At 39.6% G+C, this 23,564-nt stretch overlaps 1 protein-coding gene and 1 long non-coding RNA gene across 2 annotated transcripts in view; one reads left to right on the top strand and one right to left on the bottom strand.

Moving 5' to 3' along the window:
• dnajc24 (DnaJ (Hsp40) homolog, subfamily C, member 24) overlaps positions 1–4,342 on the bottom strand; it is a 29,433-nt gene extending 25,091 nt beyond the window's left edge. Inside the window, exons 1-3 of the mRNA XM_057330132.1 lie at positions 4,245–4,342; positions 3,809–3,946; positions 62–200 (exon numbers count right to left, since the gene is read on the bottom strand). Of these exons, the coding sequence (XP_057186115.1) occupies positions 62–200; positions 3,809–3,916 (247 nt within the window). The 5' untranslated portion in view covers positions 3,917–3,946; positions 4,245–4,342. The remainder of the gene's footprint in view (positions 1–61; positions 201–3,808; positions 3,947–4,244) is intronic.
• A 221-nt stretch (positions 4,343–4,563) lies between these two features.
• On the top strand, positions 4,564–23,319 carry LOC130551506 (uncharacterized). Its single transcript, XR_008962622.1, has 6 exons — positions 4,564–4,607; positions 13,410–14,735; positions 16,826–17,017; positions 21,304–21,409; positions 21,806–22,163; positions 22,825–23,319. It is a non-coding gene; the product is annotated as an uncharacterized LOC130551506 (long non-coding RNA).
• The last annotated feature ends 245 nt before the right edge of the window (positions 23,320–23,564 follow it).

Here is a 23,564-nt window from a genome sequence, read left to right as displayed (position 1 = left end):
AGGAAACTGTAAGTGCATGTGAGGAAATATTACTGAGGGTAGTAAAAGGGAGGAAACGCACCCCGTAGCTGGAGGTCGTACTCCTTCCTGCTCCGTTCATCACTCAAGATCTTCCAAGCCTGATCGACATCAATGAACTTCTGCAGAAGCTGCTCCGCCTCCCCTCCGGATAGCCCCGGTTTCTGCTTGTCTGGGTGAAACTACCAATCAGAACGCAGAGTTATGAGACTGACACATCATCAATGACATGTGGTTTAAACAATAATATTTAAAAAATGTGTTCAGGCAAAGAAATGAAAGACGTTTCAATTACTTCACTTTAGAAAATAATCTGAGAACTGATCAATGCGATCACTAGACAAAAAAGGTAAACAATGCAAAGCGTGTTAAAGACAGCCTGTGCTTACGGACAATTTACCAGAGAAGCAACAAATACAGACAGTGGTGCAAAAAGGTATCGGTTAGGAGGGATATGTCGTCTTAATCACAATTTTGGACAGGAAGGGCAGCCATCTCCTTCCTCCAGCCAAAAACACTAATGCAGTCTCCACAACAAAATACTGCATGACAGATCTGTGCCAACTGCGAACTTCACTACGAAAACTATGGTAGTTTTTTAACCCCAGAGTGAGCTTTAAGGCATTTTTGACACTCCCTTCAGGCTTGAACGTATTCTTACAGTAACCTCATTCATCTCCTTGAGGATAAGTAGAGCGGCTGCGGCTATCGATTAGTAGGGGTCAAGGGTCAGACAAGCTGCGGGGCTCTTCGTTCGCCCACTGGAGAAACAAAGGTCGAAAGGGGTAAACGGAAAACAACTTAGATCCTTTCGAGAAGGCCTTCGACCAATGTGTGATTATGCTCTGGCACTGGCGAGCGGAGCATTGCATGTGTGTGTTTGTGTTGTTGAATGGCCGCTATAGTTCACAAACTGCGCCGTCGCAAAAGTCGGGTAATGATGCATGGGGCTACAAAAACCAACAGTCTGGGGCAAGCCAATTACTGTCTACAGCAATTATATTTTTAATTTTAAGTAACAGGAACACTTGATTCAACTAATCATTGAAAGCAATTACGTTTAAAACTAATTGAAATTTAAGGGTGCCTGTTCTCTCTTGTTCCTCGTTCTCTCCCCTCTCCACCTCCCATCTCTGTTTGTGTTTTCACTTTGTTAATGGGCAGCCAAAATGAGATGTGGAACAGAAAAGCAACTGTAGCAACAAGCCAAAAATTAACTTCCTGATTTGAGAGAATCATTAACCCATCCTTGGCGTTCTGAAACTGAGGCAGCGCTTTTGGAGTGGGTGAAAAAGAATGAAGTGCTCAGCCGCCTCTCTGCTTTCTCTCGAAAAGAGAGGCCAAGGAACCTTAACAGAAAGATGGTCAAATATATTTTCTTAAATCATTCATAGAGGCCATCCAAATGATGGAAAGCTTCTGGGAGTGGGACCACAATCATGCTAGAGCCTTCACACGATGCCATCACATCCACCATTTCCAGCGGCCAAAATGTGCCATAAAAGCATCCTTCTTTAATCACTTCTTGGTTTCATTAAAAGTAGCAGAATAAAAAGCATCTAAAACATTAAGAGTAAGACCTACACAGGATGCCAGCTAAGAGGATTAAATCGATCTGTGTTTGGACGCTTGAGATCAGAGTACCAGAGGATGACCAAAGCTAACTAGTTAAAGTGAAAACTCGAGTTGTAAGTCTTCAACAAAAATTACAAGAATAAGCACAATTGTAATATTTATATAAAAGCAGAATTAATCATTCAATTACTTTAAAGCAACTGCTTATGTGAATAGTCTTCGCCCAGAAACCAAACTTTTGTCCACACCTCACACAAGCAACGCTACCCCTGTGTAATATCTAAAACACTGTCTTTATTTCAGTCTTGTTGCTCAGTTTCAGTAAAATCCAGTTACCATGCAATCTAAACCTTCACCTTTCCCAAAGTAATACGGTCACATCTATTCTTATCCAGTACAGAAAACCAGAAACATCCCAACTCCGTTTCTGAACCCTGAGAACGGTTGAGCGAGCTTGGCAGCACAATTTCTCAGTTACCTCCAGGAGAACATCAGTCTGCCAGAGAATTACATTCTCTCCCCAGTGGCAGAAATAGGGGATATGGCTTCGCTTCCCGACTCTTTGTAGGTGAGCTCGAGGAGTCAGACCGCAGGTGTGAAGTGCAGCTTAGCCCCGGCAAGCACATGCTGCTGCTCCACAAACATCTCCCTGGGCAGCTTTTTGTCAGATAAGAAGGTCTAAAGCGTTTCAGATCAAGTGTCTGAAGAAAAGATGAAAACATTCAGTCCTGCATCTGAATATTTTTCAATTCAGTGATTTGATTTGAAATGTATATTTTCAATGTAAGTGCCAATAAAATAGTGAAAGACAACTATATTGATAAAAAACATAAGAGATTCCGTGTCACATATGGCAGTATAGTTAATAAGTCAATAAGTTTAGTTTACCGATTATGCTTAGTATATTTTTCTTTTTTATGCGAAGTCAAAACTATTCTGCCCCATGTAACAGAACTATAACTTCTCAGATGGTTATCGCACATTAAAGTGTCGCCCCACAACTTCCAGTCGGCGAGCTCAGGTACTTGTCATAAATACATAACAGAACAAGAGGCTGGAGCTCTGTTAGAGCGCCCCATCCTCCTTCCACTGTGGAGTTACACGCTTTAATTGCTGTCTCTTTGCACGCATTGTAAAATATTCATTTACTGAGCCTAATGGAGCTTGGGGAGCCGGAACACAATATAAAGGGCTGGGCAATTTGGAGCACTCGCCAGCTCTAACAATACATCATCTTCTCTCAGAGGCTGCTAGGGAAGTACTGCCACATCTTCCGATGGGCTCTGATGTGCTGCCTGCAGCCGCTCTTTGCATGGAGAGAGAGAGAGAGAGAGAGAGAGAGAGGAGAGAAGCAGGGGTCATAAAGGCTACTACTAGCACACTACTGCCACCTACTGTCAGGCTGATCAGGGCAATGAAAGAACTTTGAATTTTGATGTGACTGCTATCAAGGATAAACCTCAGTATTACATTGGTGTGGAGTGCTTGAAGCTAAATTTACTTTTGATTTTAAATGAATTAATTTGACCCCTATTCATACAATAGTTAGTAATTGTTGCTGACTTAAATGTTATCAAATAGTGTAGAAATAGCAAGATGTGTGAGTCTTTGTACCACCGGTAAAAATGGATAAAAATCATTAACCATCATGAGATTGATTGAAGTCATGAAGTTACGGCGATATAATATTCAACCCTGCTTAATAGGAATGCAAAGGGTATGCGTGGTTCTCTATAAGGAAAACGGTTCAATATGGTATGGTTATAATTCCAACCATAATATTCTGATCCATTTTGTTGCAATCTAGCAAGACTTTTCAATAGGGGCAACCTTTATCAATTTCATTTTGATCTCAAAACAAATTGCACGGAACACATCCTGCCTGATCGACTAGTGTTACGTGACTGCTTTGATTAAAATGGGTTTGGGATTAAACTAATCATATTAAATACAAAAACCTAAAATGTGCATTAATGAGAAATACTGATGCCATTGATTAATTTAGCATGTTTTCAAAGCTTAGCAGCAACAATTTGCCCTTGGAGAAAACGCTGAAAGGAAAATCAAACATAATCTGTTTTAATCTTGATCTCTGTATGATTTGTACAGTAATGCTGATCTGATTTGACTAGAATAAATTATATACAATGCATATAAAACAGTGTTAATTTTGTACTTAAATCTCATTTATAAGGAACACTGGTTGAGTACCTACCACAAGGATCAGTTTCTGATACTTCTGTTTTATCTCTTGTATGTCATCAGATGGATTAGCACTCAGAATTGAGTACCAGTCTTTTTGTGGACCATTGGAATCTGCCATAATCCTGCCGATTCATAACACAAACTGTATCTGCAACACATGTCATCTTTATAATACGGTGTAGAGACATCTAGAAACTCTAAATCATACATAGCTTCATATTGAACGTTACTAAACCATAGATTGGTGACAGGGTTAGAGTTAATAGTAATTGTTTCAAGCACTATAAAACTAAATTTGAACAAGGAGTCTGTTAGTCAATCCTGTCATCATAGCTGTCATTCTTGTTTGTCACGTTACCAAAACAGCAAACTAAACGATTAGAAAGTCAACTATAATCAAACCGTCTACAATTATGTTGTATTAAAGAAATATCACGTTTCCAGACCTTGTATTACGAGTTTTCCTCAGTTTTAGCCATCACCTACGTTAGCTACTGCAGTCCATGCTGGCTTCCCGTGTGAATGTGTGTCTCGCGTTTATTCGCTAGGACAGGAACAAGAACGATAAACACATGATCGTTATATTTTAAATTTCCCAAATTAAATAGCAAACACAAATTATTTACCCTTATATTTATACTATAAACAATTTAATATCTATCGTTGGTCATTTCAGTGCTTTTGAAACTAATAAGACGGAACCCATTAGGATAAGTGTTTCCACACGGATGTTTTAGCGAGACACACGTGTAGTATCCTGTGAAGTATCTATGGAAACAGAAGGCGTGTATTCGTCTAGAGGAGGGAAGGTAACATTTTATTTTCAGTCGTACTAAATGATCAGAGGATTTTTATATAAAAAAATGATTTAAATAAAAATATGTATATTAATTTAGCAGATGCTTTTATCCAAAGCGTCTTATTATTCGAGGGAACATTCAACATTTTATTTTAAGAGCCAACAATAGCATAGCAAACGCTATGTTTACAAATAGAAGTAGTTTGAAACTATACATTTTTTTCACTTTATATTATTTTGTACTAAATAATAAAATATTTTCAACTGATGCATAAAATTTGAATTAGCTCAAATTTTGTGTTAATGATACTTTACTTAAATTTGGAAATAAACGAAATAAAATAATAGTTTTGATGGCAAGGGGGAAAATATATTACAGTGGGTTGTCGTCAAATAGAGATTTGCAACTGGAAAAATTACACAAAACACCATATGGGGGCATATGTGATTGTGCAAAGGTCGCTAAACAAGTTAGTGGATTTTTGTTAATTGTGCTGGGAATGATCTAAAATGTTGTTTAGTCTATAAAGAGTACAAAAAGAAAGAAAATGAGCACACCTCAGCCGCTGTCGCCTGCTGCTAATTAACAAAGTCTTTAATGAGCACTTTGGTAGATGACACATGTAACAGAGAAAACAGATTGTTTGCCCATGTTTCCACAATTTAGGATTATTGTGAAGCATTTAATTAATCCATGATGAGATTTCCAGATTTTTTTGTTTGACATTTCGGATATACGAAGGACAATAACAGCTGCTTGTTTACTGTTTTTACTGATGCAGTTAATTCATTCTTATAATTCCGGTTCGCCTCTAGGCAGTCACAACTATAATAGCAGAAAAAAAGAGGGTAAAAGTGAAAATATACAGAAAGACAGAAAAACATAACTGTTTGACTGCCGTTGTTATTTACAGATACTTGTAGGTGTTAAAAAATTCTGCTGGCTACTGATCAACACTCAAGTATTACTTTAATTACTTCAATGGAAAAGTTAACTTTAAACAAACCAATCAAAGTCTATGACTTTGTGCAACAGCTCTGACATATAATTAGCTGTGCTAATTACTTATTTAAAAGTTTGGTGGAATTAGCAAAGTAATTAGCAAATGTAATTCATATTTGTTCAAGCAGTTAGCTATTTTGCTGTTCTTGTGTGTGTGAGAGAAAAACGCACAAATCTCTGAAACAATCTGTCATCAAACAAGAAAACATATATTTGAGTTTACAAGGTCATTAATAAATTAAGCATGATTTTCCTCTTTATTATATAGGAATTGCTTCCAATTCAAACTACATCTTAAATGTGCATTGTGTAATAGGTGCACCACAATGGTGTAACCAACTCCTCTGTTGTGTTTTACACGAACAGAATAATCTTTGGATAAAACGTTGAATGGTTTTGCTCAGAAAAATGAATTAAAAATCCATTAATGCTGATATTACAGATGTGTAAACCAGAGATTATGAGTGATCAGTATATTCACTGACCCAGATCTTAATTTCACCCTGAGATTTGGCTGTAGAGAACTGGCAATGTACCTGCTGCGTGCATTCATTTCCACCAGAGATTTATTCTTTTATCTGTAGGCCAAAAAATCTCTTGGTGTTCTAATCGTAGCCCTATAGCTTATTCTGGTTTCATTCGTTTTATAAAACATGTACCATTTTTGTCCATCATGCCCATATTTGTAAAAATGAGTAGCTGATGCCAATCTTTATACTTTTGTGAATTATTCTGGATTATTTTCTGTAACTTTATACCCTATTTTTTCACCTTTCCCCCATCCCCATGTATATGGTATGTGTAATGTGTATTTTTGTATACATATATTTGTGTCAACCGTATATTTGTGTCTAAGTGTGTGGCATGGATTCCAAACAGGAAGGAGTCATCAGGTGCAGTTCAATGTGACCCTCACCCCCGACCTGCCCACTCCAAACATATTCATCTTCACTCGAGAGTCTGTGGGTAACTGGAGACTCATGATGCCAAACCACTAATTAAATAAGATGCAAGCCAATCTTTTTGTGTGTAATAGCAGGTTGAAAGCTAAGCTTGCACAAAAAAACACAATTGATCCTTTAGTCGAGCATAGGTTTATCTTTCATTCTACAACAATTTATTTTACCATCAACTTTTACCCAAAGTAATTTAGTTTAATTACTAGTTTGTTGTTCAAACCTATTTAATTACTGCTGGTTATACAAATTGCATGCATTAGACTGTAGCAAATTGCCAAGACGGCTATAGCAAAATTTCATAGATTTATTTCAACTTTTTTTACGAGACAAATCCCAGACCAAATGGTGTCTACAACCTCACTCAAAACTTTAATAATCATCAATATACATATCAATAGTTTATCAATAGATCATCTGCATGACAATACGCACTGTAGTCCCCTTTGAAGTAGTTACATGATCTCTGCTGTGTTTACAGGCTCCTAAGCCACTTATTTACTACAACTGTGACAAAACAAACCAAATCAACTCGGGCGGTCATTAGTATGAAAATTGTCCCAGCGTTTGTTTGCAAAGCACTTCATTGGTGATCAGGGAAGCATTTAAGTCCCTTGTGTGTGTATGTGTACTTGCGCTCAGCATTTCCATAGGTGAGGCTCTACGCTGCCCCCTGAAGGGTGCATTGAAACACTCTTTCTTCTCAATGAGTACCAACCACTTGTAATTCAAGTAGAGCGGGCGGCTTTGTCCCCCGTTTCGCCAATTGTTCCCAGCTGACACGGATGCCCCTAAATCAGTCTGTACGGAGTGCCCCTGCCAAACACACGGGCAGGGACGTGAGAAAAAAAGTAGGAAGGAAAAAGAAGATCCAGTAGAAGAAAGGAAAATACAGTCTCTATGTCTTGGCTATGACATCCTGGTAGGAGAGAGGAATTCAAAGCCTTTGAATGGCTGCCAAGCCTTAGGGCTGCTGTCTATGCCGACATGGGGGGCCCTTTGGTTCATCCTGGCTGTTAAATCAAACACGGTTTACTTTCAGGGAGGGGAGTGGTCCCAGATAATGAATGTTGTTGTGGATGCATGTCGCACCTGAGATGACACGGAGGTACGGCGGTGGAACGCCGCTCTGAAAAGAGTTCAAGTGAATGATGATGGATTAAATAGTTATATCTCAGCACGACAAGCACTGTACTCACGAGGCCTCACCAGTTAATGCAAATCTACCACAATGGCTTCCCCCGCGAAAGGGGCTCGGAGCAGGCTTTGACCGACAGTAGTCTGGCGGGAAGCCACAAGCAAGGCAGCACCCCTGCCAACCGTCATTATCCAAGAGGTGAATTCCCCACTAGCGGACCGCCCCACCGACCCACTGCTCCGTTCCATCCTGGAGGAGGTAGGCTCAGCCCAGAAGCACTCAGAACTTGTATTTGTTTTTCAATGGCAATGCCGACCACATGGGGAACCCAGTCAAAGAGCTTTAGAAATTAGAGGCATTTGGGAGTATTCGCACTGTTTAGAAACTGCGAAAGAAAGAGTTGTGTTTTCTATTCAATTAATAGCAACTACATGATGCTTTTCAACTCGTTTTTACTTAATTGAGTTTGAATCGGGGTGCTTTTCTGTTGAATTTTGCATTTTAATGTATACAATAGATTCAGCAGAGAACTTGAAAACATTAACCGAAATGCTTGTTTTTGTGTCATCTTTCATTACAGATGTCGGTATCAACATTTATTCTCGTAGCATTTATAGTAGCTGCTTGTTCAACCAACACAATCTCATGGGAATTCGTAACTATTTTACGAGGTGGCTAAGTCATCCAATGTTATTTTTATTTTTTAGTACGATTTTCTTACGCGCCAGCCATGTTAGGTTTAGGGGCGGGGTTAGGGTATGTTTTTTTTTCGATTGACATAGTACGAATTCATGTGAATCAGCCACCTCGTAAAATAGGCTAGTCATGAATTCCTGTGAGATCAAGTTGGTTCAACATAGAGCAATGTATAATTGATCTTGTCATCTCGTTCGAATCACAAAATTGCAAAAGTGTAGAATTTAAGTTTCATAAAATAACATTATATCAGGCAAGCTTTTGATAGAGTGTATGCATTGTTTCACATTCTCTTCCAAGAGAGTGCTGTCGTACTCTCCAAAAAGGCTGCGCATTAGATTATGTGCTATTTATCCTGGCTCAGGAGACGCCCAAAAAACGGTGCCATCACACAGCCATGTTTATTTATGAGTCCTTTGCTGGGTGCCAAGTTTTACGGGCCGGAACTTCTGTGCTGCAGCTGTGTTTCCTTGGCTGGCTTTCATGGCGACACGCACGGCTGTTCTCTGTGCGCCCCGACACAGAGCGCGGTTGGCACGGCCCAATGTAACTTTGCGCTCTGCCTCTTTGCTGGATCAGCAAGCTTTACCTAGCAAAATCTGCTGCTAGCGCTATGGGCTTTGACTGATAATCAATCTTGCGTGCCTGCTCGACAGTTGTCACAGGGAAAGAGGGGCGGAGCAGGTGGCAGATGGGGCCTGTCTGCTGCGAGAGGAGACGCTAGGTGAGCCCATGCCTGGCCCAGAGGTGAACGCGCCGCACAGATTTAGCTCTCTCTTCCACAAAGGTTCAGAGACACAAAACTGGAGCTGGCATTGGTGTTGATAAACAGGGTTTGGAACTGGTCTAATGCCGCAACCTGCTAAAGCTTCACGGTTATATATAGACATTTGGCATTGATGCTTTTATCAATAATTATGTTCAAAAGTACATTTAAAATAAACATTTTATAAGTTTACTTGTTTTATGTACGTATTTGTACAGTATACATACAAATATTTTCATGTTTATATTTTTTTGTAATTTTTATAGTTTATTATTTCGTTTTTATTACTTATGTATCTATTTTTTATTTATAATTTATATGATAACTATTATATAAATCTTTAATCTTATTTAAAAAAAATCTTATTTTAATTATTTTTATTGCTTTTCTTAATTATGTATTTTTCCTATACACATCTAGAAACATCACCATGGTTTTATATAGTTAATGTCTAGTGCACATCCATGTTTTACCATAGTTTACTACAAATATCATGGTTAAACTATGGGTAACCTAATGTAGTAAAACTGATTATTTTTAAAGAAAATTGTACTGTTAACTTGCATGTGAGAAATAAAACCACAACCTTGACTTTTGCTGGTCTTCTTTTTACTTCACTTTAATAACAGTTGCATAAAACAAAGCTAGTTCGTCATCTTTCTATTTACAACACTAATAAAAGAAAAAACATCATATTTCTTTACTTTCTCATGAACCGTGGAATTAAGGTGTGGGTAGAAAGCAAACAAGAGCCAGCCACAGGTGCGAGGTGTGAGAAAAGGCCGAGCTGTCAGCCCGCGTTTTCCACTGTTTGCTCACTGAAGTGATGTGTTGTGACGGGCTGTGATTGACACCGGGAGGTGTGATTGGCGCGGGTCTGTTTGTTGGGCGGAAGGGGACGGGTGTACATCCGTCTAATTGCTGACTCCTCTTCGCGGAGCGCGGGAAACTGAGCTAAAGACAGGTAGCGCGGCGTCAGGCATGGACTCGCGTGTAATTGTGCTGTCATTTTCGGTACTTCAGGACGAGTCGGGGCCGCGGTTAAATGAAGCACGGGGAAACGGGAATGCGCGGATCGACGTGTACGTTTGGTGAGAAAGGGTGACGCTCTTCAGTGAGGCGTGATTAAAAAACACACATCCACGCATTTCACGAGACGCGACCTTTTTTCCTTTAAAACAGAAGGTGGTGGTGATATAGGTGTTTTTGTAGTAATTAACAATAAGATGTATGAAAAACAAAAGACATATTAAACACATTTCACAGTTTTAATATTATTGGCTTTGGTGCTTCCTTTTTTTTTTTAGATGGGTAGGTAAATAAAACATAATTTCCAAGATGAAAATATTCCATTTTAAAGCGTACGTTGTGATAAATTAATTGTTAAAAGTTGTATTATTGAAACATGTGTTTAGAAAAGCTGTTTAAATCCTGCAACACCAAAGGATGTCCTAAACATAGTTAAAAGTATAATGCTATGTTATAAGCAGTTCTACCATAATGTGTTAACGTATGTAATGTTCATAAATATATAAAAAACAAACCAAAATAACGACTTCAATCGATATATTCTCCTCTGTCTTGTCAGTCTAGTCGTTATTTTAGTTTGGTTTCCGCACATAAAGTATTCTCGTCGCTTCAAAACAATTCAGTTCAGCCACTATGAGCAGATGGACCAATTTAACGTCTTTAGTCTTTAGTTCTGGACCTTGACAACAACTATAACCATGATGTCTATGAGGGGGCCTGGAAATCTCTCGATGTCACCTAAAATATCTTTATTTGTGTTCTGAAGATGCCGGGAGGTCTTAAAACATGTTGAACATGTCATGTTGGCGAGTAAAAAATAACACAATTTTGAGGTGAACTTTTCCTTTAAGGCTTGTTTTTATAGGACTATTTGGGTGAAAGCTGTTTAGGAATGTTGATGCAGGAGTGAGCGTGTGTATCTCATCTCTATGGAGTCCTGTCTCTGAGCCCTGACAGGATGACTGGCACAGCTAATGGACTGATCATAATGCCTGTCTGAAGGCACTGTCTGTCACTTGACACCAATGCCAAGTCATTAGATACAGCCCTGAGGCCATCAATAACACACAATGCTTTTGATAAGCCTTATTATCCATTTCAGACAGGATTTGAAAAAAACTTTTGGTGTAAAATGTTTGTTTATCAGAATTTTACATATCCAAATGTTACATTATAAAATGTATTTTAGTATGCCATGCATGCTGTATTTACCAATACGTGTTTAGCCCCTTAACCATCCGCTTTGTGTGATTATAGCACTGTATGAAAAAGACTAGTAAAATTTGATGCGTTTCAGGTGTTGTAAACGTTTAAATAAATGTTTTCACTTACAGTACGTAACATTTATTACAGCACGGTCTTTAGAGAGATGCCACAGGAGTCATTACACACACATGGCTTAACTCCCTGCCGTGTTGTTGATCATCTGTTCATGTGATGTAAAAAGGCGGCAAAGGTGTTTACGTGAAATGTCTTGAACAAACTAGTGCGGTAAAGGTCAGCGGGGCAGATGCTGGGAGCCCCGTAAGAAGACCGATATTGAATCAGAAGGAAATAATCAGTTGATAAGTGGCAGAGCTGTGCTAAGGTGAGTTTTAATTATGGCTAAATTGTGAAATTATTCCCACACGCTCCCAGCATCTGTTCCCTTCAGGAGCGCTGATTTATGGTTTCTATCAGCTTGAGCAACCTGCTTCCTACACCACTGTCTGTGATACACACATGCACACTAGAAGGAGTGAGATGACCGCTCAGTGCAGGCAAAGGGCCAGTTTGCTCAAGCCCTATCTGTTAAGTACCCACATTACCTAATATGATTAGTTTTGCAAGGCAGTGATGGTGTTTTGGGTACACGGGGTATTTAAAATCTTTGGTACTACTGCCCAAGTTGTCTTTTATCCTAGCACAACCATTCAAAATCAGTCTAAATACTTAGTCATGTATTATAGCAGTTTCTTAAAGCGATAGTTAAGCCAAAAATTTAAATTCTGTCTTCATTTACCAGAAAACACCGGTACATGGACTTGCAGTGGTTTTGTGTCCATACAATACAAGTGAATGGGTACAGACGTTGTTCGGTTACCGACGTTCTTTGAAATATCTTCTTTTGTGTTCTGCGGAAGAAAGAAAGTCATACAGGTTTAGAATGACAAGAGGGTGAGGAAATGATGACAGAATTTTCATTTTTGGCTGAACTGTCACTTAAGTGCTCAAGCCACCAACTGTTAGTTCCCGTATATTGTGAGACAAACTTTTGTTTGTGAACATCATGTTAATTTGTCGATTTAATGAATTCTTTAAAGCCTTACATATTTAAATATGAATTGTTTTGTGTACGTTCTTTTTTTATGCTCGGACCTCACTCCACCCCACAAAACCTTTTTGTCTATTTTTTTGGGCATTCAAGACATTACAAAGACTTGGACCCTCCATTAATAAAGAAATAGTATATGTTTTTTGTGTTCATTTATGTGTGGTGATATACCGTAGACCGGAAAGACTTTTTTTAGTTACTGGATATTGCCAAGTAGCTGCTACATATAAACATAAATATATCGTCTTAAGTTTTATTTACAATATGACCTACTCCACACGTTTAATACATTGTTGGGGATGAGTTGTTAAAAAATGTGAGGAAAAGATTTTGCTCATTTTGTGAGCTTTGGCGTTTGACTTTTTCACACCATTTCCCAAACCTTCGCTAGTCAATTTTCAGGTCCTTTCTTCTGCAATCCCTCTGAGAGCTTCTCCAAACACCTTCTATGAAAAATCCCCAGCAGCCAACGTTAAAATTGAGCAGAAAATCCCCCTCAAATGTTGTTCTGTTTAACTCGGTTTTTCTGCAAGACTGTTTTTATTCCTGTACAGTGCTTCCATGGAATGTGATGCACAAAAATAGCTATTTCGCTGATCTCATGCTATGCAATTCCCCCCTCCAACCTTAAAATTCCAAAAGATCATTTGAAGCGTGTTTTGTATACCTTAATGCACAGAAATAGATGTCATGGGGGAGTGCAGTGCTTTTTAGGAGACAGAAGACATGCTACTGCTGATACTAGCCTGTCACTTCCATTTCCGTTGGGTTTTGAGTGCTGCTCAAGCCTGCAGCAAAGCCATTGGTAGTTAATTACAATAGAGACACAACATTTCAGCCCTAATCATTCACCTCTCTTCATCTCTGTGGTGTTAAAGAAATCTGTTTCGTCTTTGTTTGTGTGTCCTAGCCATGTGCAACAAGAAGATATCAGTGTCAAGTGTCCAGTGTGAACTACCGTGCTACTCGGCTAGCAAGTAGGAACAAAGCGTTTTGTCAATTTTTTTCACAAATGTGAATTAATCTGTTCATAATGTTGACATTGTTAGCGTTTAGCTCTGCTTTACCCAGATCTCAGCAGGGTCCAATCGGATCAGGTCTGTCTGAAAGGTATGTTTGTGTGATATGTTGTACTGTAGTGACAGCAAATCCAGAAGACGGCGACAGGCTGGACAGTTTCCACATGCTAGCATGCGTTCCTTCCTTTGCTATTTCTGCCCCGCAGGGTGGCAGGCTGCGTGGGCAGCATGCTTCCTCTCGGTCCTGGCACCTGGAGTGCAAGTGCACGCTGCTGAGGGAAATGACAGGCTACACCCGCTGGTGCCAGGTCTGCAGAGCCACTGTAATGTGACATGGCATGTAATAACGTGAAGTGACGAACAAACTGTCACTCTGTGTCGAAGATGTGAATGTAATCACAAAGAGATTAATCCTTGTTTGCATTTGGCCAAACGCTGATCTACGAATCATCTAGAGGTTGTTTTAGGACATTATTAATATGTTCTATAAAGCTATATTTGAAGGGTTTTTCAATAATGGATTAAGTGTTTGAATATTAAGTTTTGCATAGTGTGTGTTGAAATAAAAAAGAATCAGTAATTGCAGGTCTTCAATGCATTTTGATAATGTCCTTGAATCAGACTCATTTTCTTGCAACAAAAACACTGAGGTAAGCTTATATAATAGACTTTCTCATGTGATTCATTGTAACAAAATTTGTAAGAAATATTGCCTAAATGCATGTGCTGTTTTGTTTGTATACCAAGTTTTAGCGGTAAGCAACTGCACAATTTGTCAGCTCAAATGCTCCTAAAAGTTAACTTGCATGTGGCCGAGAATATTTCTTTATTAAAAGTTTAAAAGAGACCAAATTAATAATAGAGATGTTTCATTTTTAAACAGTGCTAAATGCTAATATCGCCACGTTCCGGTGAGGGCAGATAGAGATACCCCAAAGTGGTAACTCATATGCAGAAAATCCTCTTCGTTCACACCTTTGCCATGATTGCTCTGAGCACTGGGGACCAGTCTCTCACTAACCTTTACTGTAGCCAAGTGTGATTGTGGGTACTGAACTCACACATGCACACACACACACTTTAGCATCTTTGAACCTCCTTTGGCTGTCACCTGCTTTGGTCGAAGTCTAATTCTTGACTTTTTCTTCTTTTTTGTAGGATATACTTGGTTTCCAAGAAGACACATCTGAAAACACCAGTGTTCTTCACATGTAAAGGTACAGAAGCAAAGCCCAATTGTGCTTTCATCTATCAGCGCGGTAGCTTCACTGGACTTTACCTCTGATTAATCAAGTCTTGGTGGGATCAAACACAAAGCAACAAGTGACTGTGCAACTCGGTGTATGTACAGTAGTATGCATTATTTATGAGGCAGCCTGTGCTGTGTGCATCCAAAATCAAATAAGAGTCCTTGTATTACAGCACTGTTCTGTTAACCCCACACCCACCCCATTGCCAGTCAGCGGCATGCGTTTGAGTGGATTTGTAAAGAGTAAAGGATATAAATATGTTAGGTAAAGACCCACACGTCCCATGCAATTTGGGTCCCATTGGAGTTCAGGGAGCGTGTGATCGACGGAGTGCCTCTGAATGTCCTCCTTTAGGGCCCATGCTGCTTGGAGGCTGGGCCCCAACATGTCTTCCCCCTTTTCTCTATCTACACAGCAAACCTCCTTCACTCTCAATTTAACCCGAAATCTGATGAACCCTCTCTGGCTTGTCCCCCCCCCATGCATGCACACACACAGACACTAACACCAGATTTCATGGAAGAAAGAGTAGATACAGTTGCAAGCTGATCAATCAGCAGGCGTGAACTGAGCCAGAAAGGCATTAACAATTCACATCGTTCTCAGTCCACTCGCCCAAGCAGAAGATTCCAGCGGCATATCTAATGCACAGCTATCTCGCTTTATATAAGGGCAGGCATGACTCACAAGCTATTCTGTAGAAGTGTGAATTGATTTAAGGGGAGGGAAAGAATGAGGAACTCTCAATTGCCTTGCCACTGTCCGTATTAGCGTTGCACCTTATCCAGGCAATTAAAACATCGCTCCAGATCTTGGAAATGTCTCTCCTCTTAGCTGTGGCAGCCCTCTTTGAACAGTTTTTCTTAGGCCCCAGTGAGTAAAGCAATGTCCCATAGTGTCCACGATGCAAATTGTGGCTGTTCTGCTATGCAGGGACCCTGCTGGTCACCCCCAGGGTGTGTGCTGTCAGTTTGATGGGATCACTAAGAAGCAAAGCAGATGTGAGAGATTTCACTTAAAGTTCGTCAGTGGTGTACTTGTGACTATCCTTAGATTTGGCATGAGCCAAATTCAGATCGGCATTGATATTTAGAAGAAGAGGTGTTCAAGTCGGGGCCTTGAGGAACAGGGGGAAGGCCTAGCCAGCTGACACTTAGAGGCACAGCTGTCATATATGTCATACAAGCTGAAGGTGCATGTGAGATGTAGAGTCAACCGTGGTACGTAGGTTCCTCGTGTCTCCAAACAATTTTATTCTTGGTTGAACGGATGGCATCAGTTTAGCTGTAGTGAGAATACATAGTTCTCAAAGCCACAATAGACTGCGGGAAGATCTGCGTCTCATTTACAACCGTGGCTTTTGATCTGGCATACAACCCAAACACGACCATTGCATGTCAAAACTTGCAAATTAAAACTTGCAAGTCTTCCGTGGAGAGAAACACACACCTCGTGTTTTTTGTTGTTGTTGTTTTTTTCTCCATTTTAACACCAACCAAAGCTGTTGTAGATGAGCTTGGCAGGGCGCTAACTTGGCGGAAACATGCTCACTTCACCCTCTGGTTGGTTAGTGTGAAGCACCGTTGTTAAGCATCATGGTTCACTGTTACCTTTCGGGGAATCTACTCAATAACTTGTGAGGCTGACATAATCTTTCCTTTCGCTCACATTTATTCATTACCTCTCTCTCCCTTCTGTCTTTCTCTCATTTCTTCCTCTCCACTCACCTTTCTTCTTCATCCACTCGGGGTTGACAGAAGGCCCCTTGTTCGGATACACACCGGGCTTCACACGGTTTTTCATTCCCCAACAATAAAAGGAGCTTTCAGCAAGGCTGGTTCCAATTCATCTGTGATAAATGAGAAGATAAGGCAATCAGAGCACACCATGACACGGTGTGCAGCTAGTTAGGCACACTTCGAGCCCATTCAGGTGTGCCTGCGAGTCCTGCTGTTGGGGGGGCCCTCTATATATATATGTACGCAGACCTGATGGTGGCCGACACTCAGAAAGGAGCTGGTTGTTGGTTCCTTGGTGTAAGTTCTTTCTGTTGACAGGTAAGATGTTGCACCGGGATGGATCAGAGTGCATGGAATATGTGAGTTAGAAGACGGAGTTACTTCGTGTCTTCAGGAGGTAATTTTCAGTGGATGCATCTATGAAGGCCTCCATCCCTTATGTGAAGAATACCAGAAGGCCCTTCAGGGAAGGGCTGTTGGAGAGTAGCAACCAGTTTCACCTGGAGACAGGTATGTGAATGATGTGGGCTGGGGGCTGTTGCCAAGGTTTTACTTCAGATTGACTGATTTATTGAGGAAAGTCAGTTTGATTGTTGTTCAGTGGCATGACAAATGTGTTTTGTGTCTTTTCTTGCTTTCCTGCAATTTCACTGAGAGATTATTAAGCAGCCAAATGAAATGTAGGTTTCTACTAACCTGAAGGGATTCCTTCATTGTCTAATTGAATTTCTGTTATTTATAGACAAGTCTAAACTGTTATCATCCTTCTCACATTCTGGCAGGGAGTTCACTCGTTATTCAGAATAAGTTCACATAACTTAAGATGGATGTCATGTTAGACTACTCAGCAGAACTCGGACATTTTCTGTTGCTCAGTGTAATTCTGGCTTGCTTAATAAATTTAGTCGAGTGCAGGTCGGCCAGTTTTTTTCTAAATGCTTTACATGTGAATGTGCTAGTATTTCTTTTTGTATATAAAACTGAACTTTTATTTTTTATTTTTTTAAGTTTTTCATTACTTTATTGACCCATGGTAAGCAATGTGTTCAAGTTGTTTTTCTCACCCATCATCCCTTGCTGCTTTAACCACAACCAGGCTCTCACCTCAAGATCACTTCACCATTCTTGTCATTTTCTTGTGTGTATACGAGTGAGACACTTACATTTAGTTAAACCTTTTATTGACAGGGTTTTCCTTTTAAGTTGTCCTTAGGATACAATGTGTGCGTGTGTGGACTGATATATACAGCAATGTATGAGTGCTTGTAGAAGCACAGTCGTGACTCGTGATAGGGGGTAGATTGATAGATGGTGTTGTGGGGTTTGAATGTCAGTGTTTGGGGACAAATAGGCCTGCAGCAGGGTGGTGTCAAAGAACTGGGGTTCTTGTGCTAAATGTAGGAGGCCAGCTCTCCCAGTCTGCTCAACTGTCAATCACAATGTTAGAAAGAGAGCGAGAAAGATGTTACAGTACATTGTTGTGCACCAATTGTATTGTTGAATGTTTTTTCCTTGATTCTTTGTATTTACATGTATTCTTTTATCCAAAGTAACTTTCAAATAAGGGAGCATTTCATATTTCTGTAATAGTTATCAAAAATATGTTTGGTGTATTGTAAAAAAAAACATTACAGTAAAATCACAGCAATCTTTATATATTTGCTATTTTCTTTTAATTGTCTTTTAATTTTACAACTATTCTGGTATAAGCTAAACAATTATACATATAGTTCCACATCTGCACATGCATGGGCGCACAAGCTCATAAAAACCGCCTTTTTCCATCGTCGTACATTTCTATGCTTTTTAATGACACAAAGCTTCACCTTCTCTACACTAATTAGAAAGTTTTTGAATTAACTCGCTCATTAAGTATCGGGTTGTGAGATTGACAGCAATAGTGCGTCTCAAACTTCTGACAGCTTTAAGTGCCATAACCCACAGAAGTCTCCACCTTGATTAAATGAAGTGAAAATTGTATTCTCGTCTCGCTTGATATGAAAATGGAATTTGCTATCATGAAATATACACAGTTGTCACTTCTTAAAAAGGTGTCAGCAATTTGCTTCACTGGGTAAGGTGAATATTTGCCATGACAGGAGAAGAAGAAAAGGTTTGAGAGAGAAAGACGGGGAAAAAAGTGTGATGCCTGTGATCAATGAAAGACTTCATTGCTTTGCGCTTCGATGCTCTTAAAATAAGAGACTATAGATCTCGGGAGCTTTTGAGGATTGTGGGGATGAGATTCGCCCTGTTGCCGGTGGCATGGCAACACTGCCACCTAGAGACTGATAACTACCTAAAAAATCGTATTGGTGTGTGTGTGTGTGTGTGTTGTGTGAGGAACAGATGCACTCATTCCCACCTTTTTTAACCCCTCTGTGGACAGGGACGTATTTGGATGTTCATTTTGCTGCTACAACACATGGTGGTTTTATTTGAAACGTGAAATGAAAGCGACGGATTTAAAGCTCACGGTGTGCTTTTTTCTTCAGTTAAATTAGATGGTTTTCACCAATTGTTTCCCAGTAGCTCAGCCAAAGTTTGACTTTGACGATGTTACAGTTATAAGATTGTTGGTTAAAAGTAAATAACAGTGTTTGAGCTACAGAAAGTTGAATAAAATGTGCTGGTTTAATTCGGAAACATGGCCATAATTTGCTTTAAAAACCACATCGAGTTATTTTGTGTAGTTCTATTGTGACTCAAAATGTTCTGACATAGATGTTTTTATCTCAGTCTTGAATTCTTGCATATGTATGAAACATTGACAAAAACATTATTGAGGTTGACTCAGAACTTACTGGCCTATTAATGTCTTAAAAACGATGCATTTTTAATTAAACCTAACATAACAAATTGAGCCAAAATGGTTGTCTATGGCAGACAAGCTCAAATCTCCTCTTGGGGATTCACAGACCCCTGTCAGGTGTGCCAAAGTACTAATGAGTAGACTGCACATCCAACCATCCATCTGCAAAGGGTCTGCTTGATCACCCTCAACCCAGCTGCTCCCTCATCCTGACCCAGGTGAGTCAGGCAGGGGCAGGCTGATGCGAGCGAGCCCCAGGTCCCCGGCAAACCTGGTTCCCGTGCAGGGATGAAAGCTCAGTTGGTTCAGAGAAGTGGTTTTAGTCTGGTGCTTTGAAGATTGAACAGGAGGTGATGTGGTTATGTTTAAGCCAGGTTGTAGAGCGGGAGTTAGAAGCAGGGTCAGTCGCACGTGTGCTCATGGGATTGAATGCAGACAGATGAGCTGAGATGCACACGGGGTGTTGGGAATGGTTTGTTTGTGGATAAAATCTTGTTCTGCATTTGTTTTGATGTCTTTATTTTCACCTGATGCTGCTTCAATGTTCTCAACTATTTAATAACAATACAGGTTGACAGGTGGGTGAGGAAAAGCACTTAATTTCATTTTAACACTTGAGTGAAACATTGCTCTTACAGATTTGAAATACTTTAATGTAAAATAATTCTCTCGCAACATTTGAAATATAAAATTGAACTTTGTTGTGTTTAATGTTTGATTCCTCTTGTGTACAGCATCACTTCTAGTCCCTTCTAATATATTCATGATTTGGTGGCAGTTTCTCTTTATGAGATGTTGTTAGTTTTAGGCGCAAGCGTTCCTTGCGTAACCCCGGCCTGCCCTGTCATATTGATTCACCCTCTGCAATGGAGGTGCCATTACAACCGAGGTTCAGTGGTGTATCTGCAGCAGTATTGTGAAATGTCACTGAACATGAGGCTGGCTGAGGAGCTGATTTTCATACGTCTAAAGAGATCAGAGCCGTCGCACTGGGGAATATAGCTTACAGCAGCAGAACGTCGTGACTCTAACCTTCCAGAATAGACAATCGCAGTGGGTTTCTTTATTGTGAATATCACCAACTAATGATTTATGGAAATGTGTGTCATGCATTTGGGCTGCTTTGTGTCAGATTTGGGTGTTTTGAGAGTGAATTTTGTATCTGAGGGATGTTAGTGGATGTGGCACTGAATTTCTTGATTTTTGTAGAAAAACTGTAAGTAAAATGATGGAAAATCAAATATTTAAAGAATGAAGTTGGAATGTTTTGAGAATTAAAAGAATGAACTGTGAAAATGAAGTCAAGTCAATGAATGAAGTTATTGTTATCAATAGTATCACTGAGATTCAATAAATTACTATTCCTTTTAAAAAAGTTTTTTTTAATATTTGTGTGAATCGTTTTATTTTGGAAAGGAAACAATGTTAAGAGAAAGTCAAGCCAGGAGTATTGTTATATACTGTATGAATGAGGAAGACTCTTACTTCAGAATAAGATTAAAAAACAAATAATTTTGGTGCAGAATTTGGCGAATTATGATTAGTACGCCGCGAAGGGTTTTGCTATGGTTTTATTCTCTTAATGTTGTCTTTTTTCAACATTACTAAATATTACTGCTTTCATCACCTAAATCAAAAGATTGCAACTTTGTTCTCATAATGAAACAAATTCATTCTCACGTTCTTTCCAAACTGCTAGCCAAACCGGAATCAGCTCTTGTCTCCTGCTAGTTTCGAAACGGGCTTCTAAATATATTGGTTCATTGAAATGAACATCTGTTTAGATGATTTTGACGTATCTGGGGCGGTTGTTTTTTCTGTAAAGGAACTCAAAAAATGAAAAATGTTTACAGAATTTATGTGATTTATACAGTTCTACAGCCTTTTGTTTTCTCGAGCTTGAAGCCCTGCAGTAACGTCCAGAACACCCACACAATTCACAGACAATAATGCCGTGCAACCTAAGATTGTTCAATTCCAACAGGCACCTGTCAGAATGTTGCAGCCCTGTCACCGAATGGGAAATTTCTATTGGATTGCCCTCTCTAGAGTCAGCTTTTGTATGGAGCGTTACATGGACCCAATGTCAGGTAGGAACTACTTCTGTCTTCTTACTTCTTACTTTCTGTCATAAACTGTTACATGCTATATTGTGAAGTAAATTGGAAGTTCATTTTGAAAAAGTCAACTTTTTTAGAACATTTTTGGAAGTAGCTCAGGTGGTAAGCAACACAAAGGACATTGATTCTAGCCCAATGCATCAATGTAAATGACTTGTTATTTAGTTATTCAAGAAACTGAAATAATTGCTTAATCAATAAAAATAATTTAATAATTAGCAGCATTACATAATTGTTTACATTCTCTACATGCACTTATATTTCACCAGTGAAAATCCATTTTTACAATAACAAACCAGTTCACCAATATCCTTATTTTAACATCTTGCATACATGAGCGATAACCTGTAATTCATCTCCCTATAGTGCCAGCAATATGTGTATAAAAAGGCAAGAAGCAGCAGTGGTGTGGGGTTTTAATTGAAGCTCCCTCTCACGAAGCGCAGCGCTATAGGCTCAGTGTCAGGACCCGCTGCGGCTGTGGCACCCTCTCAGGCGCGGGACGGCTGCAGTGGCGAAGGGCCTTCTAATTGCGCTCCGCAGAGAGCGAACACCCCTGTGGACGAAAATGAAAGAGCGCCCGGCCCAGCTTCATCTCTATTGTGCGAAAATAAATATATACAGTCGACGCCCAGGGTGTGAAATAACACACCAGCCGTTGGATTTCACTGGTCATTTCACCCTCAGCTGCAGAGCCCAAAACAAAACGATATTGTCTTAAACGGTGAGAAAAGACTACTACACTATTGTGTTTTTTAAGTGGGAATCTTTTAATGCAGGTTGTCTGTGGTAATCCTTTCTCGGTAGAGCGGAATTGTATGATATCAGGAAATTGATAATAGAATTTATCTGTTTTGTGACTTAAGTGGAGGTCTTCCCAAACAAAAGATAATTGTATTGTTAAATATGAGAAATATCCCCCATGTGGGAAACCATGACATTTTTCCTTCTACTGTAGTGTATCTCGTATGAACGTTGAATGTGTTCAGGATTTATTCACTTGTTTCTCTTTATCCTTTAGTCTTATTGTCCTGTTAATTGAAAATAAATTCATATGATTTCTAACTTCATACATGCTTTAGCATTCGCAAACTGCATGAACTCATGAAAAGTTGTATTAGCGTATTAGCCATCACATGGCCAAACAAATGTCTCATGTCTTTAAAAAAGACAGGTAAACATTTCATGACATTAATGTTGTTTTGCTCTTTTAGCGTTTTTATTCTGCCCTCATAAACATCATCTCTGCCTTCTCTAAATAACTAGCTTGTCACCCAAACAAGAGTGTTAATGCGAGTCCTTTGACAACTGTCTGATTTATTGTCCGAGACGACAACGACAAAAGGCTGATGTTTTCTCTTTTTTTCCCCTTACACACAATTTAGCAGCCACCCGTTTAAGTGGCATTGTCCCGAACAGCGTGGCAAGCAGAGAGATGTGGGCCGTCTGCTTCTTGTCACTTCCTATTATTAAGAAGGCGCTCCGTGGCACCTGGGGGAATGCCAGTCTCCACTGCTTCCATCAGAAATCAGCCGTCCAGACGTCCAAACACAACCTGTCGTGTCTCAGTGTTACCCAGAATGCCGCAAGCAGCGCAGGGCCCGGGGATGCTTTCCAGCACCCCAACACTCGATGTCTCCATCAGCCACACTAATTCCGCTCTACAAATCGGAGAAGTCACAGGGCATATCTTTACTGCCAGAGTAAGCACAACACAGGCATTTGCCTGAACTGTGAACAGTCTTCTGTTTCAGCGATGACCCCAGTGTGTTTGCACTGGGTGTAATCATTATTGTTGCAGATGGTGGTAGCTTTTGTAATTTACATGTATCAGTTTATACAGAAGACATATTAAGGTAATTGCAAGCATGAATATGAAAATAAACTTGAATTTAAATTTTTAAATCGATGTTCTTTGTAAAAAAGTGTAAAAATAATGCACAAAGTTCTGTATTAATATGATCATTTTTTACAGCATTATTTTCACTGCGTTTGGTTTTGGGTATAACAGAAATGACCGTAAGTTTACTGAATAATGTCCTTGCAGAAAATTGCCAGTAAATCTTCCTTTTTTAGGACCAATTTCCTTTTCATTTTAACCTATGCCATAGTAGTTATGGGTAGT

The sequence above is a fragment of the Triplophysa rosa genome, linkage group LG3, assembly GCF_024868665.1.
Source record: "Triplophysa rosa linkage group LG3, Trosa_1v2, whole genome shotgun sequence".
NCBI classification, from domain to species: domain Eukaryota; kingdom Metazoa; phylum Chordata; class Actinopteri; order Cypriniformes; family Nemacheilidae; genus Triplophysa; species Triplophysa rosa.
Note: the sequence above shows the minus strand (reverse complement) of the source record. Positions and strands in the feature narration are given on the sequence as shown.